The sequence below is a fragment of the Hippopotamus amphibius genome, chromosome 7 (assembly GCF_030028045.1).
Source record: "Hippopotamus amphibius kiboko isolate mHipAmp2 chromosome 7, mHipAmp2.hap2, whole genome shotgun sequence".
In the NCBI taxonomy this organism is placed as follows: Eukaryota; Metazoa; Chordata; class Mammalia; order Artiodactyla; family Hippopotamidae; genus Hippopotamus; species Hippopotamus amphibius.
This window is the reverse complement of record NC_080192.1, coordinates 3326916-3344206: the sequence shown is the minus strand read 5'-3', so window position 1 is coordinate 3344206 and position 17291 is coordinate 3326916. Positions and strand designations below refer to the sequence as shown.

Genomic DNA, 17291 nt, shown 5'->3' with positions numbered 1-17291 from the left:
TGCTCACCCCAGAGCCGTCTTCCCGTCAGCAGCTGGGGGCGGGGGGTGGATTGGCACATCGCGCTCACCTTGGCATGGGAGAGTCCCCATCCCCCACCTTGAACTCACTTCCCTGTGAGTCGACTGTCCCCACCCAACCTTCCTCTCTAGGGCCTGGCACACAGTAGGCCTGGCACACAGTAGGTGCCCGATAAACAAACACTCCCTTGTTTCTGAGCCTCCAGAGTTGTGAAAGTACATTAGCAAGTGACTACCTCCAGAGTTACTGAAGCCCTGAGATGGTTAACCAGCTTCCCAAAGTACCGAGATCTTCCGGGACAGGTTATGTCACTGCAGAATCCCGCCTGACAACCGCTGTGGTTTAAGCTGGTCTGACCCTTTTCCACACGGTGAGATTCAGGAAAGAAACCCAATGTGCACCTCCAGGTGCTGCCTGGTACAGGGCCCACCCGCCTGTCTCCTTGTTGGCAATCATCGTCCCTGCGATATCCTGTATTTAACTCCGCAAACACTTTTTAAACCTTTGTAAAGCCTAGACAACTTTATCCCATCGACTCCCCACCAAAGTAAACGGCTAAAGGTTAGTCAGTCTTATTTCACCGAGTCTTGGTATTTTCTGACACATCTGGGTGACTCACAGCCCAATCATTTTTAACCCACAAATGCTACTTTTCCCACCTCCATAGGCCCACGTGCCCACAAGCACGGGGTCATTTTCCACCAAATTCCACGTTCCGTGATGTGCAGCTCACGGCCGGACACCCCCAGGCACGCACGTGTTCGAGCTGAATTTAAAACATCCGTGTTACTAAATGACCAACGTCTAGAAAAACCACCCAAGGGACCCCACACGCGACAGTCCCGTTGTGTTAGCCATACTGCTTTCTAAAACACAAAGGCAGCTCTTACAAACGTTCGGAGCACAAAAGCCCCACCACAGAATTTTAAATCTCATTCAAAAACTGTCGCATGTAAAACAAACATCCCGTATCGCTCGGTGTTATCTAAAAATGGCAGCGATTTGAATGTGACTGTATTCACAGAATTCAGAAAATTTTCAGTGTTTTACCCTTGGTGGACTACATATAACCATCACTGCTATCTGTTCCCAGTCCAAAAACTGTACTAAGAAGACACCCGTCCAGGCAAAAGGAGCTGCTCTCCTCCCAAGCGTGTCCATCTTGGGTACCACATACCCCATCGCCCCTCTCGCCACCCCCCCGACCCCCTCCCACCGCAATCCTGTGCACCTCCCCAGCCGGCTCCTCTGCTGAAGGCACCCGGCCCTTCCTGGCACAGCTCCCACAGAACCTAGTGGACGGTTGGGCTCTTCTTTACAGCACCTCCAGGGCGGTAATGATGCGCTAGAGGCCGTAGGGCATGGCTGTAAATGGGGGAAGCCAGTAACACTTCATTGAAAGCACGTGATGAGTTTGAATCCACGGCTTTCCCTTAAAAAAAAAAAAAAAAACCTAAGACGCCAAGTCTGGTTAATTTTCAAAGGCTGATCTTTTTGTTTTGTTCCGTTTCTACACACAGCTTTGCTGCTGGGAATCACAGATTTTACAGCATTGAAGCATTACACTGTGTCAAATGGTCAGAGGGTTGTACAGGTCCCCAAGGTGCCGACTTAAACCAGAGCCAGGATTCAGCACTGCAACAGTTCAGCTCAGCAACTAATTCTTCAAAACTTTTCTCTCGGGTAAGAGCGGGGAGTGTGAAGGGCCAGGCTGTTTTGCTTGGAGCTCGGTTGGATGCGTGGTGCCCCTGCTGTGTGACCCTGAAGAAGTGACTTAACACCTGTGAGTCTCAGTCTCTTCATCTGTACAATGGGCAGGAGCATAACGCCACTCACCTCCCAGGTACCAGAGGAATAAGTGATGGTGCAGGTAAAAGAGTTTACAAAACTGCTCGATACCCAGGCAGAACCCAGTTATAAGGTGACCACCGTCATCGGGGAGGGTGGACGCACGAGGCCCCAGTGCCTGACTGACACAAGGGTGTGTCACATAGGATTGGGAGCCCAGAACTGGATCACTGGGACAATTACAACATAGAGTGGCACCTCCAACCCACCTTCAGTGGTGGTCCCAGCTGTGGGCCCACCAGGTAGGCAAGATGGCCCTCAGTAACCAACCTCTTTTGAATAAAATCCATCCTAAACCGTTTATTCAGCCATCACAGGGGGGCCACATTCCTGATGATTCAAACATACAAAACATCCCTGCTCCCAGCATGCACCCGTTCCACTAAAGCACCACATCTCCTGTACATTCAAAGCCCTCCAATGTTGCCAAGTCATTTTTATATAGGCTAAATTTTCCACTCTGCTTTATCTAACAGATAAAGCAGTACGGGGGGAAAAAAAAGAAAAAGAAAACGCAAGTGGAAATCTGTGAAAGGGACTTTTTAAATTGTGGTTGCTTAGAAAACCCATAACCCTGGTTGACAATTCTCCTTAAAGGCCTATTCCATATTCTCTACGCAGGCTCACAACTTCACAAAAGCCACAGTATTCACGCAGGTAGACTAGGCTGCTCCAAGCAATGCTGCGGTGCTGCCTCGCCTCAAACCTGGCACTGTACATCCCAGACTTTACAGGCGAACAACTGGAACCTGTTTGCGACCCAATCCTCAGTATACAAAGACTTACAGCCAAGGGCGGAAACAAAATAAATCAGAAACTTAACTTTTTAATTCTTCCGGGGCTCCCACGGGTATGCTAGTTGTAACGAAGTGTTGTCTACACAACTCATCGAAAACATCGACTCAACCCACAGATCCTAGCCTTTCTTTGGTGACAGTCTGGTCTCCTAGTTAAGGTCACTGGCCTGGAGGAGCCCCCGAGGGTCTCTTTACTGTTCCCTAATCTACCCCCTTTCCCGCCAAATCCTTTCCCCTCTTCTGTCCCTCTATCTGTCCCCATCTCTGGCCCCACAGCCCCTCCGGGCACAGGCGGTCAGCAGCGTGGAGGACCCACCGCTGACTGCCTGCGTTTGGCTGGCTGAGCTGAGACATCCTCCCTCCTCCCTCCAGCCCAGAGTGGGCAAGCAGGGTTCCCACACTGGCTCCACCACCAACCTGGGCAGGCCTCTAAGTAGCGCCCAAATTACAAGTCCATGTCCAGGAGCAGAAGGTAAGATCAAACGAGGCTACGCTTTCAAAGAGCTCCCACACAGGCGAGCACACATAAGCCCGACTGTTATTATCTGGAGGAGAAAGAAAAGAGATACGAAGGGAACTACCTCCAGCCGCCTTACAGGGTGACTCAGGGACCCATCCAGCAATTTCCAACAGTCCCACCTGGGAACTAATTGGCACATGGGGCGCACAGTGACCTTTGATCTTTCCAGACAGGCGTGTGGCTGAGTACAGAGCATCCCCAAGCAAACCAGACAACTCAGATTACCCCAGAGACCAGGTTTTAATAGCACAACTCGGGAGCCAAACCCTCTGAGAAAAGCCCAGGAAGCCCTGGTCTTGAACTTGAAGGAGCCCAGGCCTGCTCCCAGCAAAAACGCTGAGCGCAGCAGTGCCATGCCCTTCCCACTCTCTTGGCCTGGGTGGGGAGCACGCCCCCGGCTAGCGGTATCCAACCATCCAAGCAGAAGCCACAAATCCCCAAAGAGCTGCCCGGGCCCTGCCCGACTGCGCCCCAGCATGCCGGGCAGGCTCCTGGCAGGTCCCCGCAGCTCTCCAGGTGGCCCAGTGGAGCCCCTACAGCCACTCACCAGAAACAGACACCTCCATGAGCGCCTCCAGCGGCCGGTTGTTGTCCAGGTCGCGGCTGAGCTGCAGCTCGCCCGTGGCGGGGTCCAGCAGCAGCAGCTGGAGCTCGTTGCCCTGCAGGAAGGTGTAGTTGAGGCTGTCCGAGAGGTCAGGGTCATGGGCCGGGATGCGTCCGATCACGCCGGTGGGGAAGCTATTGGACTTATTGGTGACGTAGTTGTTGAAGAGGATCTGGAAGTCCGGCAGCACTGGAGGGTTGTCGTTCTGGTCCAGGAGGCAGATGTGCACCGTGGCCCGGCTCACCAGGGGGGCTGACGTGGCCTGCACCACCAGCACGTACTCCCGCCGGACCTCAAAGTCCAGCTCGACCAGGGCACGCAGGTCCCCACTCAGCAGGTCCAGCTGGAAGACCTCAGGCACGTTGCCTTCCACAATCTGGTACATGATCTGGGCGTTGGGGCCTTCGTCGGGGTCACTAGCTCGAATCCTCGCCACCACGGACCCCACCGGGCTGTTCTCCTCCACAAACAGCTCCAGCTCGTCCCTCTCAAACACCGGGGGGTTGTCATTAATGTCCAAGACAGTCACCTGGATTTCCACCGAGGCGCTAAGGGACACTGGGCTACCCCGGTCCACAGCCAGGGCCCGAAGGTTGTACACGGCCACGTTCTCCCGGTCCAGCCGGCGCTGGGTGCGGATCACGCCGGATGTGGGCTCGATGTAGAAGTCCCCGTCGCCATCGTCCCCACCCTGGAAGGTGTACAGCAGGCGGCCGTTGGGGCCCGAGTCCCGATCCGTGGCCGAGACCTGGAGGACGCTGGTGGACGGGGGAGCATCCTCGAAGACGGAGCCCTGGTAGAAATCCCGCAGGAACCGGGGTGCGTTGTCGTTGGCATCCAGGATGAGGATCTCCAGGGAGGTGGTGTCGGACTTCTGCGGGATGCCGTTGTCCCGAGCTGTGATGGCCAGCGTGTAGGCGGCCTGGTCCTCGTAGTCCAGCTCCGTCAGGGTGTAGATGGTGCCGGTGTCGGGATCGATGCGGAACTGCGGCACAGGGTCCTCCAGCACGTAGGTGATGCGTGCGTTCTCGCCGGTGTCCTCGTCGGTGGCGCTGATGGTGGCGATGGAGGTGCCCACGGGCCGGTCCTCACTGACGCTCACGGTGTAGTGCGAGCTCTGGAAGACCGGCCGGTGGGTGTTGGCGTCGGTGACGTTGATGAAGACCTGCGCGGTGTGCGAGCGCATGCCGTCCGACGCGGTCACGGCCAGCACGTACTGCCGCTCCTGCTTGTAGTCCAGGGGCAGCGCCAGCGTGATGAGGCCGCCGCCGCTCTGGCTGCTGAGCGCGAAGCGGTTCCGCGTGTTGCCGCCGCTGAGCTGGTAGGTGATCACGCTGTTCGCATCCCGGTCGAGGGCCCGCAGGGTCAGCACGCTGCTCCCCACCGCTGCGTCCTCGTTCAAACGCAGCTCGTACACGGGCTGCGTGAACGTGGGGTCGTTGTCATTTACGTCCAGCACCGTGATGGACACGCTGGCGGAGGAGCTCATGGGCGGCGAGCCGTGGTCCACCGCCTCCACCCCGAAGCTGTAGTGCTCCACCTCCTCGCGGTCCAGCTCCGCGCGCACGGTGATCCAGCCCGAGCTGTTGTGGATCTGGAAAGGGAAGTCCGCAGCCGAAGCGGGGTCTTGGGGCCCGGCGCTGCCGCTCCCCACGGAGGCCGAGGCGGTGTCCACCAGGCGATAGCGCAGACGCGCGTTCTCACCCGCGTCTGCGTCCACCGCCTGAATGTGCAGCACCGAGTGACCCAGAGGCACGTTCTCCAGCACGGCCGCCTGAAAGGGGCTGCTGACAAATATAGGGGCGTTGTCGTTCACGTCCAGCACCTGCACCGAGACCAGCCCCGAGGAGTTGATGAGCGGAGGCCGGCCCCCGTCCTGGGCCTTGATGCGCAGCGTGTACTCCCGGATGGCCTCGAAGTCCAGCGGGTTGATCACATCCAGGCTGCCGCTCAGCGAATGCAGGTAGAACTGCCCCTTCAGGTTCCCGCTGATGATGCTGTAGAGGATGGCCGCGTTCTGGCCCTGGTCGCGATCTGTGGCCTGCACTCGCAGCACGGGCGTGTTGACCGCCACGTCCTCGGGCACCTGGACCACATAGCGCTTCTCGCTGAACTGGGGGTAGTTGTCGTTCTCGTCCTCCACCACGATGTGCACGGTGGCGGTGGCGCTGAGCGGGCCCGGGTTGCGGCCCTGGTCGTTGGCCTCCACCAGCAGCTGGTAGGCGGCCTCTTCCTCCCGGTCCACCACCGCCCGGGTGCGCACTACGCCCGAGCGCTCGTCGATCTCGAAGACGCCGCCCGCGCCCCCCAGCAGCCGGTAGCGCATGTTGGCGTTGGAGGGCGCGTCGCCGTCGGTGGCGCGGATGGTCAGCACCTCGTAGCCCACCTCGAGGTTCTCGCGCACGCGCTCGCGGTACTCGGACTGCTCGAAGACCGGCCCGTGGTCGTTGGTGTCGCTGACGGTGACGGTGAGGTAGGTGGCGGCCGAGCGCCGCGGCGCGCCGTGGTCCACGGCGCTCACCTTGAGCACGTGCGTGTCCTTGGTCTCGCGGTCCAGCGCGCGGGCGGTGCTCACCAGGCCCGAGTCCGCGTCGATGCGGAAGTAGCCGTTGGAGCGCTCGTCGAACAGCGCTTCCATCTGGTAGCTCAGGCGCCCCGCCTCGCCGGCGTCCGGGTCGTGCGCGCGCAGCTCGATGACCGCGGTGCCCGCCGGCTCGTTCTCGGGCACCGACACCTGGTAGCTGGGCAACTGGAACTGAGGGGGGCTGCTGCCGCCGGCGCCGCGCCGGGCCCGCCGCGCCGCCCCCGCCCCGGCCGGAGGGGGGCCTGACGGCGATGGCGAGGCTGTCCCCGAGGCCGCCTCCAGCGCCAGCTCCACCCTGACGGTGCCGGCCGCGCGCCGCAGGGCACAGAGCAGGCGCAGGCGGGCCGAGCCACCAGGCGGCAGGCAGACAGGGAGGCTCGGGCAACGGGACTCGGGGCGCGGCGGGCAGCTGCAGGCGGGGAACGTGGTCAGGGCGGCGAGCGCCGAGAGCAGCGTGGCCCCGCCGCCGCCGCCGCCGCCGGGGGCCGGGAAGCAGAGCACCGCGCCGGGGCCAGGCACCGCGAGCACAGCCCGCGCGCGCAGCTCCGCACCGGGAGCCCGTCCGCGCCGGGAGTCGGCGCCGCAACCGGGACCGTGCGCGCGTGCCCGCAGGCGGAGGCTCAGCGCCGTCTGGGCGCCGCGGGCGGCCAGGCGGACGTGCAGCGGCAGCGGGCGTCCCCCCAGGCGCGCGCAGCCCCGGGGCCCCGCGCCCGGCCCACGCCGCCGCCCCGCCAGCCGCCCGTCGCGGCTCACGTCCAGCAGCTCCCGCAGCGCCCGGGGCGTGCGCGCCGCGTCCAGCGCATAGGTCCAGCCGGGCCCGAGGGCGAAGGCGCCGGCCCCGCCGGGCACGCGCAGCTCCCAGGCGGCCGCTCTGAGCCCCAGCGCCGGGAGGGCGGCGGCCGCAGCCAGGAGCAGCAGCGCGGGCAGCACGGGCGGCGGCGGCGGCGCCATGGCCCGGAGCCCGAGCCGGACGCCCGAGCACAATCCATGCACCCGGCGCGGCTCCGCATCCACCCGGCGCGGCCGGGGGACGGCTCCCGCGCGCCCGGTGCCGGGCCCTCGGGGCGGCTCGCGCCCCGCCTCCCCGGGGGCCCTGGCGGGGACACCGGGGGCCGGAGTCCCGGTCTGCCCCGCAGCTTCCACTTCGAGAGCACTTTGCGAAAGTTTGCGAAGTTGGTTTCAAGATGGCTCCTCCGCGCGTCCCGGGAGGGCGCCGCGCATCAACCTGCGGCCGCGGCGGCTCCGGGCGGCTCCAGGTGGCTCCCGCGCTGGCTCGGCCGGGCGGCGTGGGAAGCGGGGCGGGCCCGGAGCGGGGCGAGGGCTGCGCTCCCGGGACGGGCTGGGCCGCGCCGCGCCGCTCGGACCGCGGCGGCCGGCTGCTGCCTCGGCGGTGCGCTCGGCCCGCGCCCCCAGCGCCCGCGCTCTCCCCGCCCCCGGCCCGGCCCCGCCCCGCCCCCGGCCCCGCCGAGCATTGTTCCGCGCGGGGGGGAGCCGGCCCCGAGGTGAGCGCCGGGAGGATCGCTATGGAGACGCGGGGGCGCGGCGGGGGCGGGGGCCGGCGGCCGGGTGCCCTCCCCTGCGGCCGCCCCGCCCGGCCTCCCTGCGGGGCGGGGCCGAGGGGACCGGGCAGGGCGGGCCGGGGGGCCTGGCGCGGCTACGACCCGCGGGGCGGTGGCTCCGGCGCGGGGTGCGGGGCGCGGCCGGAGCCCCCCACCCGCCCCCGGCAGCACCGATCCGCCGCCGCGGCCGCCGCGCGGGTGGGACCCGGGAGGCGAGAGGGGAGGGTGCGGAGGTGCCGGGGAGGGGGCCGGTCTCCCCGCGGCGGCGGCTGGGGGGCGGTTACAGATTTACAGCCAAATGCCGGCGGCTGCAGTGCTTCACCCGGCGAAACCTCTCTGGACTTTGAAACTACAGGCGACGAACCGGATTCGGGTCCCACTGGGTTTAAAACGAAACTTCTCAACGGACAGGAAAGCAGCCCCGGCTGACACCTGGGACTGGAGCTGGGGCCGGCGGAGCCAGCTCGTCTCCCGCGCGTGCCACCGGCCTGAGCGCTCGGTGCGCGGTCCGCCCCGGGGCCCCTCGGCTCCTGTGGCAGTGCCGGCCCGGGAGGCGGCGTGGGGGAGGGGGGGGCACTGAGCACTGTGCCACAGCACCCCGTCCCTGCGGGGAGCCCCCGGGCAGGGAGGTTTAGAACTGAGAGACGCACGGCCTCCTCCTGCGGGGCTCAGATGGGAGGCGGGGAGCGCTTTACAGCGAAACGGCACCTGCCCCACCGCCTGCGGGGCACGGCCTGGGGCGGGGGATTCGTACTGGGAGACACCCCGCCTCCTCCCGCGGGGCTTTAGGACGGTGCCACCGCCGAGTGGGGAGATGCACTTGTCGTCCTAGAGTTCTGGCTGCCAGAACCCACTCTAGCCCCTCGGCCTCCCAGCGGTCGGGAGCAGTGGGGAGCCGGGCGGAGTCCTTCCTTGCGACAAGGCCCTCCCGGTCCCGGCAGGGTCGGGGTGGGAGATGTCGCGCACTCGTCTCTAGAGCTGGTTTTTTTGAGCGGGGGTGGGGGAGGCACATTTCCGAGCTGGAGCACAGAAAAATAAATAAAAGCAAACTCAACCAGTGTTGTTCAGAGTTACTGAATACAGTGTCTTTGGGTGAAGCCAGATATGAGCCTTCTCTTCCATTAGCAGCTATGTGAAGATGTTGCTATTGACTTAAAAGGTAGATTTGCTTTGGGAGCTTTTAATCTGGGAGTTTCCATTGGCAAGCCTGGTAGGGAAATGGGGGGGTGAGGAGGTGGGAGGAGGCAAGTCCACCCGTTAAATGTGGCCGCCCAGGATCTCCCCCCACTGCCCTTCATCTTCCTGGTGAGGGTCGCAGGGCAGGAGTTTTAGGGTCAGGAAGGTGGGGAGGACCCTCCCCACCCCAGCCTCCTTGTGGAAAGCTCCCAACCAGAGTGAAGGGGAAGCAGGAGACCCCCCCCACTGGAGAACCCCTAGAGTGCTTATTTCGCAATAGGACTTTGAATAGGGTGGGTTGGGTTTAAATAAACAAAAGGTTCTGTTGCACTGCACTTGCTGCTTTTTGAAACTTCAAATGCAGTGAGTGAGTTGAGGTGTGGGCATGCTTTCCTGGAATAAGACACCTGTGAGGTGGGGACGGCGCTGTACCACTTCCTGGTCCCGGAGGGCTGAGAGGGGCACACAGGGACAGATCTTGCTAATGAGATGTCCAACAAAAGGCTAAGACACGGATGATCGTTCCATTCAGATAGAGGTCAGAAGCAGGCCCGCTCCACCACCCTGTTTAGAATGCACACAGACAAGGAAAAGATTTTTTTAAAAAGCAAGGACGTGATGTGATGGTGGGCAGCGGAGGGCTGGGAGGGGGCTACGTCTGCTTCTACACTGGACGGTTAGCCTAGTGTTGGCTTTATGATCTTACGCTGAACTCTACGCACTTGCTTTACGTGCTTTTCTGTATGCATGCATGCTACAGTCCAAAATTGTAAAGAGTGAGGTGGAAGGAAGGAATTAAAAACAGGCTGCAGCTTGTGATGTGACTTCAGCGAGATCCAGTTGCTTTAGCAGGACAGAAATCATGAATCTGAAATGGCTGGCATCTTAGAGTGGTCGAGTTCCAATTCTGCCACTAACTAGGTATGTGAGCTTCACCAGGGCCTAACTCCTCATCTAACTGGAGATAACAGGAGTCTAGATTCCTAACATTGTTGGAGGACTAATGAGATCTTCTGCATAAAGGGGACCCGGCTCAGGTGCTGACCTACTGTGGGGAGCGTTAACTGTTGTCACATCACTGTCGAGCATGTGATCACAGGCCTTCATCACTGCCACCACAGATGTGGTTGAAGTTGTGAATTAAATGGTATGTGCCCCGTCCGTGCTTATGGAGAGGCAGGGGCTGTAGCTTTCATCCTGATTTCCCGGAAGGTCTGTGCTTGACCCCTGATCTGGTCAACCCAGACTCTTCGCAGAAAGAGATCCCGGGCCCAGGAGGGGAAGGCATGTACTCGGGGCTACAGGAAGGGGTGCAACATGGCAGTGGCCTGTCCATCACCACCTGAGGGGCTGTGTCCTTTTCACCTGCCCTTCTCCCTTGGGGGTGGCTTGAAGCAATGGTCTCTCTTCCATCCCCCTGAGAGCCGCTGGCAGGAAAAGGCAGCACATCTCATGCTGTTTGTGCGCCCAGAGTGGCTGCCACCCCCTCCTCGGGCTCAGTGAATTGTAATTGGTGTTTATATTTTGCATGCACCCCTGAGGTGTTTCACCTGAACTGAATGCTTTCAAAAAATAAAAATAGAATTTTTAAAAAAAGGCAGAAGTTATGGGTTTCTAGTGTTGCACATGTTCTAAAAAGCAGCTTAAAATGCTTTTTGCCAGGGGCTCAAACCAGAGCCCACATGAATTCTGGAATCCGTTCCTTACACAATAAATTCCTGGGCCCAATCTTTAAACAGTGAGGAGCTAGAAGAAACACCCTATTTGTGAAAGCGGAAAAGCAAGTCTGGGCCTGGGCTCCACTTTGCCCTTTTTTTTGGAATTCAGAGGGAAAACCCTTTTGGGAGCAGAGTTTCTCATGCCCCCTTCTCTCCCCGTGTCCCTCACGTTTGGTTGGAATTTGACTCATGGAAAATTGTGAAAGTTAAAACATGGAACAAAAGCAGGACCTTGACTTAATTAGAGGCTAATGGAAGCAAGGGGTTGAGAGAGCACATTGGATGTCCTCACACTTCCCTAAAAGACCCAGATAACGTCATGACAAAAAAGAAGATTGTTTTTCTGCTTGGAAGTTGCAGAGCCTCTAAATACAAGTACTGGGGTTTCTTTCGGGCTCCTAGGCCCTTGGACTGGGGTGTGAGGCCTCAGGGGACCTTAGGAGACGGCCCCTCCAGGGAGCCCAACTCCTGCAGGTGCTCCCTGAGAGGCCAGCATCTGACCAACCTGGGCCCAGTCCATCCCCAACAGGCCTCAGCTCCTGGAAGGTTCTGGAAGCTTTCTGCATGGGCAGGGCTTGGAGTCCCAATCTGTAGACTGGCTGGAAGTGCTGTGAGCATGGGGTGATGGGCACAGGTCTTGAGTCCGAGCTGCCACTGCAACTCTGGGGAGCCAGGGAGGGGGGGACGACAGGGGACAAGGTGCCTCGCCTCTACCCAGCCAGTCCGGGCCAGGCCCACCCAGGCCCACCTCAGGCTGCACTGGCCTCTAGTGGCCAAGCACAGCCTCTGTCCCACCCAACGCAGATGCCCACCAAGCTTACAGACGTCACCAGGCCTGAGCTCTGGGTGGTACCTGCGCATGTAGGCACTAGAGCCCCTGCTGGCCCTGAGCAGGCCGGGCACACTGCCCGGTGCTCCTGGGACTCTGCAGGGTGAGTGGCTCAGCTCTGTCGGGCACCTGGTAGACTGATGCTCAGGGCACATGGCCCAGGGCAGGTGTTGCTGGAACTCAGACTCTGCCTTCTCGGGACCCCGGGTGACCAACCTGCAGAGAATGACCAGAGCTGGCAGACATGGAGGGTCCAAATCAGTACCTGAGCACCTGGAGGGCACAGGGGCTGCATTTGGGGGAGGCGGTTGGTCTGAAGGGGGCCCTGAAGGACCCAGGAATGCCACGAACGGCAGGAATAGAGCCGAGTGGGAGCCTGCTTTGTGCGCGGATGGGGAAGGGGCTGCAGACGCCACCTGAAGATTCGGCATTCACCAGAGTCCGCAGTGGTGGGCATCCTTGTTCTGTTATTATTCTTTTATTTTTTTTTTATTTTTTAAAATTTATTTATTTATTTATTTATTTATTTATTTATTTATTTATTTAATTTATTGGCTGTGTTGGGTCTTTGTTGTTGCACACGGGCTTTCTCTAGTTGCTGCAAGCGGGGGCTACCGTTCACTGTGGTGCACAGACTCCTCAGTGCAGTGGCTTCTCTTGTTGCAGAGCACAGGCTCTAGGCACGTGGGCTTCAATAGTTGTGATGCACAGGCTTAGGTGCTCCGGCGGCATGTGGGATCTTCCCGGAGCAGGGCTCGAACCCGTGTCCCCTGCATTGGCAGGCAGATTCCCAACCACTGCACCACCTAGGAAGTCCTTTGTTCTGTTATTATTATCACTGACGTCAAAGCCATTGTCATTTCCTCCCCCCGCCCCGCCGCACCCCCCGCCGCCACACACAAACATCACAAAGCCAATTCAGCGAAGCACTATAGTCTGTCTTCGATTTTCACATACCTCTCCTTTTTTTTTTGAGATGTATTTTACAAATTCACTCTTTAAAATGTACAACTCAAATGTACAGCTTTTTAGTATATTCACAAAACATATTACAAAGTTTTGGGTATATTCACAAAGTTGCACAACCATCACCACTATCTAATTCCAAAACGTTTTCATCACCCTGGAAAGAAGCCTAGACCCGGTAGCTGTCACTCCTTCTTCTCCCCTGGGCCCCGCCCCTGGCAACCACGGATCAACTTTCTGTCTCTATAGATCTGCCTGTTCCGGACGTTTCGTATCAGTGAAATCACACAATACGTAGCCTTTTGTATCCGGCTCATCCGCGTAGCATAATGACTTCAGGGATCACCTGGGTTGCAGCTTGTGTCAGCGCTTCATTCCTTTTCATGGTTGAGTAATATTCCATTGTGTGACTAGACCGTGGTTTGTTTACGCCTTCACCACCCAGTGGATATTGGACTGTTTCCACTTTTTGATTACTTTAATAACCTCCTTTCCTTTTGAGTGGAGAAATAATGGCAAGGCACTTCTCTCTGCAAAATGGCACACACAGTCTTTTTTGAAATTGTTCTTTATTTTTGTATTTTGACAGTGTGATCATGCTGTCATCCATGGCTTGCAGGGGACTTTCCTTGGGGGCTTTCCTCGGTTCCTGCTGGGCACAGGGAGGGGCACTAAAGGTGCGCCAGGCAGGGTTGGGGTGAGGCCGGAAGCTGGTGGCCTCTGCTTTTCTGCCCCCTCCCCAACGCCATCACTTTCCTCCTCCTCCTCGACCAGCAGCCAAGCCAGTGCAGGGGATCCTCCAGCTGCCAGGTACCCTGCGCTGGGCTTCCCCTTCCCTTCATTCATTCACTGTCCACTCAGTACCCTGCTGAATACAACAGGCAACGCCCTGAGCTCGTGGAGAATTATTCTCGGGGGAGAATATAGACAGTAAATATAAGGAAATATTCCTCTTCAGGTGAAAGAAATACAGTAGGATATGGAGAGCGGTGGGAAGGCTATTTGGGGGAGGTGGTCTGGAAGGGCCTCCTGGCCAGGTGTCAAAGGGGCAGAGACTGAAGGGGTAAGGACCTGGCCTTGGGAACTTCGGTGGGAAGCACGGTCAAGGCAGGGAATGCAGCAGGTGCAAAGGCCCTGGGGCAGGAGCGTGTGTGCTGGGGCAGGCTGGTGTGGATGGAGGACAGGGGGTGGCAGGGATCCCATGGACGCTGGCCAGGGCTTTGGTTTTTCCTGAGTGTCTGACGGGAAGGCATCAGGCAGCTGAGAGCAGGAGAGAGCAGCGTGGTGATGTATGCTTTCGAACCATCAAGCTGGCTGATTGGAGGTGGATGGAGAGGATCTGGGAGGCCACACCACAGGCATCCTGAGTGGGACTGATGGGGACATGGAGGGGAGAGGTGGTCAAGGTTGGGCTGGGGTTTGGAGGGGCCTCAGCAGGACGTACCTGTGGAGAGAAGTAGCGGGTGAAAGAAATAGAGACACCAAGGCTCCCCAAAGGCTGGGCCCAGCGACGGCGCAGGGGGCGATCCAGGCCCCCTCCCTCCCCACCTCCACAGCGTCTTCCCCTGACACACCCTGAGCATCACACAGTGGTGCCTTCCTCCACGAAGCTTTTTTGTCTCCACTGAAGGGCCACAGTGCACCACAGCTCAGACACTCAGGTGGGAAAGTGTCTGGTGAGAAGCCCTGTGAGCGGCACCGCTTGGGAGATGCAGGGAGGAGGAGATGGAAAAGGCCCCCGTGTCTCCCTCAGGAAGCTCCCACCGCCCCACGTCCCTCTTGGAGGGAAGAGGGGGACTGGGAGGCACCCCGTCCTTGGGCATTTCTCTCACTCAACTTGCAGAAATTTTCCCGGGTCGGGGGAAGTAGGCACATGATGGTGGGCAAGGTGATTCCATCAGTGATGCTACCGGAATGGGGGAGAGCCTGATAAGGTAAAGACAGTCCCCCAATCCTGATCATATCTTCTTAAGACATAGAAAAATACAAAGACAGCTCTTCGTCCCAGGGTCACAAAGCCTGGGAGCCATCCCTGTCCCTCTGCCCCCTCCTCTGCATGCATCCCCCTCCTGGAGCCTCAGAAACAAAAGCATGACACAGGGAGGGAAATGACACCCGGGAAGGCCCCGACTCCAGGGAGCAGTGGCTGAAAGATCGCCACTATTTTTGCCATCGCTACGATGGAATGTCCCCAGCCCCAGCCCCTTAGCGGCACTCAGCACCAGAACCCAGCCGTCCACTACGTAGACGTGTTAGAAACATAGCACAGGCCTCCAGGCTCTGGTCACCAGGAGGCAGTGGGAAGGGCGGCTGCTGGAGAACAGGGGAGGGAGCCGGCCCCTCAGGGATGCCGGGGCAGGACGGCTCCCCCATTCACCAGGCGAAGCCTGACCCTGAGCAAGAAGGAAGTGGCCAGCTCTGTGCTTCCCCCAGGGTTTGGGCGCGGAAGGCCACCCCACATTCCAGAGAGCATGGGGACTTTGGCCATCTGGAGAATGGGGTGGGGGGTGTGACTGAGACCCCCCCTTTGGCATTTGGGCAAAGGTGGCAGCCCTGAGGCGCCACTGATGCCAAGGGGCTCCTGGTCACCAGTCTTGCCAGAAAAAAAGAGACACGCTAAGGAAACTCTCTTTTCCTAGAGGCCTTTTCCCTGCAGGGTCAGCTGAGATTCGCAGGGGAGAAGCTGGCCTGAGGTCCTGGGGGCTCTGGGAGTCATCTGGGGGGTGCAGGGACACAGAGGGGCACTGGCTCCTACTGGGGCAGCAGGCGAGCCCTGGGGGCCCCAGCCCCGCTGACAGAGGAAGTCCTTCCCGGGGCCGGGAGATGAGTCACGCCCTGCTGGAACCGGTGAGCGTGCTGCGATCTGCAGGTCCTCAAAGTGAACAGCGCCTGCCCTGATCAAAGGAAAGAAGATGGATGAAGACGCTATAAATAGGCCAGAGCCATGGGGCGGCCTCCGGGATGCAAGGGGTGTGGTCGGCTCCTCTTTTCCCGATGCCCACGAAGCTGAGACACTCCAGGCCCAGCGGACATTGGTGGCAGGCCGCCACGTGCCTCAGAGGGACGGGGGGTGGGGGTGGGGATGAGGAGGGACTGCTGGCCAAGCATTTGGTTCCTGCAAGTTTCTACTTCTCTCAAAACTGGTTAAGTGGTTGCTTTGCGTGATTCAAGGCACACGTGCTTCTCTGTCCACAAAATCCGCTCATTCACAAGTCTCCCAGAGAAATGGATTTGGCTGGCTTTTCCCAGCCTCTCACCTCTGCAGAATCAGGAGAGCTGGCAGGACAAGGAGCATGGGGCAGTGAGTTGGGAGGCCTGGCTGTGCCCTGGCATTGGGCTTGGGCAGGTCCCTTCTCCCCTCTGGGCCAGTCTCCTCCTCCGTGAAATGGGGTGTATCCATTTCCTGTGTCTATGTAACAGCATTCCGCAAATTTCGTGGCTTAAAACAGCACACATTTATTATCCTGCAGTCCAGGGCTCAGGGGTCCACAGTGGGTCCCACGGGTCTGCCGTCAAAGTGCCAGCAGCGCTGCATCTTTCCGAGGGCTCCAGGGGAGAGCCCGCTTCCTGCCTTTCCCTCCCTCTCGAGACCACCCGCCCACATTCCTTGGTCCATGGCCCCTCTCTCCGTCTTTGAAGCCGACAGCGGCCTTTCTTACGGATTCTCCTGCCCCTCCCCTCACTGTGGAGGGTCCCCCAGATAACCCAGGTCCCCTCCCAGCTCAGCCGCTCATTAGCCGTCCAGATCCACCTGCCACCTTAATTCCTGCCGCTGTGGGACCACAGTCTCAGGTTTGGGAGAGTAGGACGTGGGCGTCCAGAGGGGGGCGCTGTTCTGGCTGCCACGTGGGGCTGGAGTCGGGGTCCCTGCTCACACAGCCCGCTCAAGCGTGAGAACCAGGCGGTGCTGTCGGCAGAAGGCGAAGCATCCTTCCTCCGCAGCCACTCCTGCCCGGGATGTCCCTGGGAGGAGAAGGGGCCTCTGCTCCAGGGTAGAGGCTGGAGCATTCCCAAAGGACTCCACTGTGACCCCCCGAAATCCACACCACGATTCTACAGAGGTGTTTCCTGGAGCCACGACTCGGGAGAGGGTGCTTCGTCTCATCTGGGCCACAGGCCGCTGCCAAGGACCTGCCCTCTGCCCGCCCTGTGCGGGACACGGGGCCCGCTCAACCGGATGTGCTGGCCTGCCCTGGCCGAGTTCTGCGGGCAGAGAGACATGCCCACGTACTAGTTAAAACCCTGTGAGAGGGGCTTCCCTGGTGGCACGCTGGTTAAGAATCCACCTGCCAATGCAGGGGACATGGGTTCGAGTCCTGGTCCAGGAAGATCCCACATGCAGTGGAGCCACTAAGCCCATGTGCCACAGATACTGAGCCTGCGCTCTAGAGCGTGTGCTCCACAAGAGAAGCCACCACACCACAATGAAGAGTAGCCCCTGCTCTCTGCAACTAGAGAAAGCCCATGTGCAGCAATGAAGACCCAATGCAGCCAATAAGAAAATAAATGTTAAAAAAATTTTTTTAATTAAAAAAAATCCCGCTGTGAGATGAAACTGAGGGACAGGGTCACTCCAGAGAGAAAGTGTTGTTTCCCTTTTATGAGGGGGGAAGGTCTGAGAAAAGGGTAGCTGGGTTTTGAAGTGTGAATAGGAGTTCAGCAGGTAGATGG

The 17291-nt window shown here is 59.4% G+C and overlaps 1 protein-coding gene across 3 annotated transcripts in view; it reads right to left on the bottom strand.

The window, feature by feature from the left end:
* CELSR1 (cadherin EGF LAG seven-pass G-type receptor 1) overlaps positions 1–7466 on the bottom strand; it is a 138940-nt gene extending 131474 nt beyond the window's left edge. For all 3 annotated transcript variants that reach the window (XM_057740840.1, XM_057740839.1, XM_057740841.1), the window contains exon 1: positions 3732–7466. In XM_057740840.1, coding sequence (XP_057596823.1) covers positions 3732–7323 — 3592 coding nt within the window. In that variant the 5' untranslated portion in view covers positions 7324–7466. The remainder of the gene's footprint in view (positions 1–3731) is intronic.
* Between the last annotated feature and the right edge of the window lie 9825 nt (positions 7467–17291).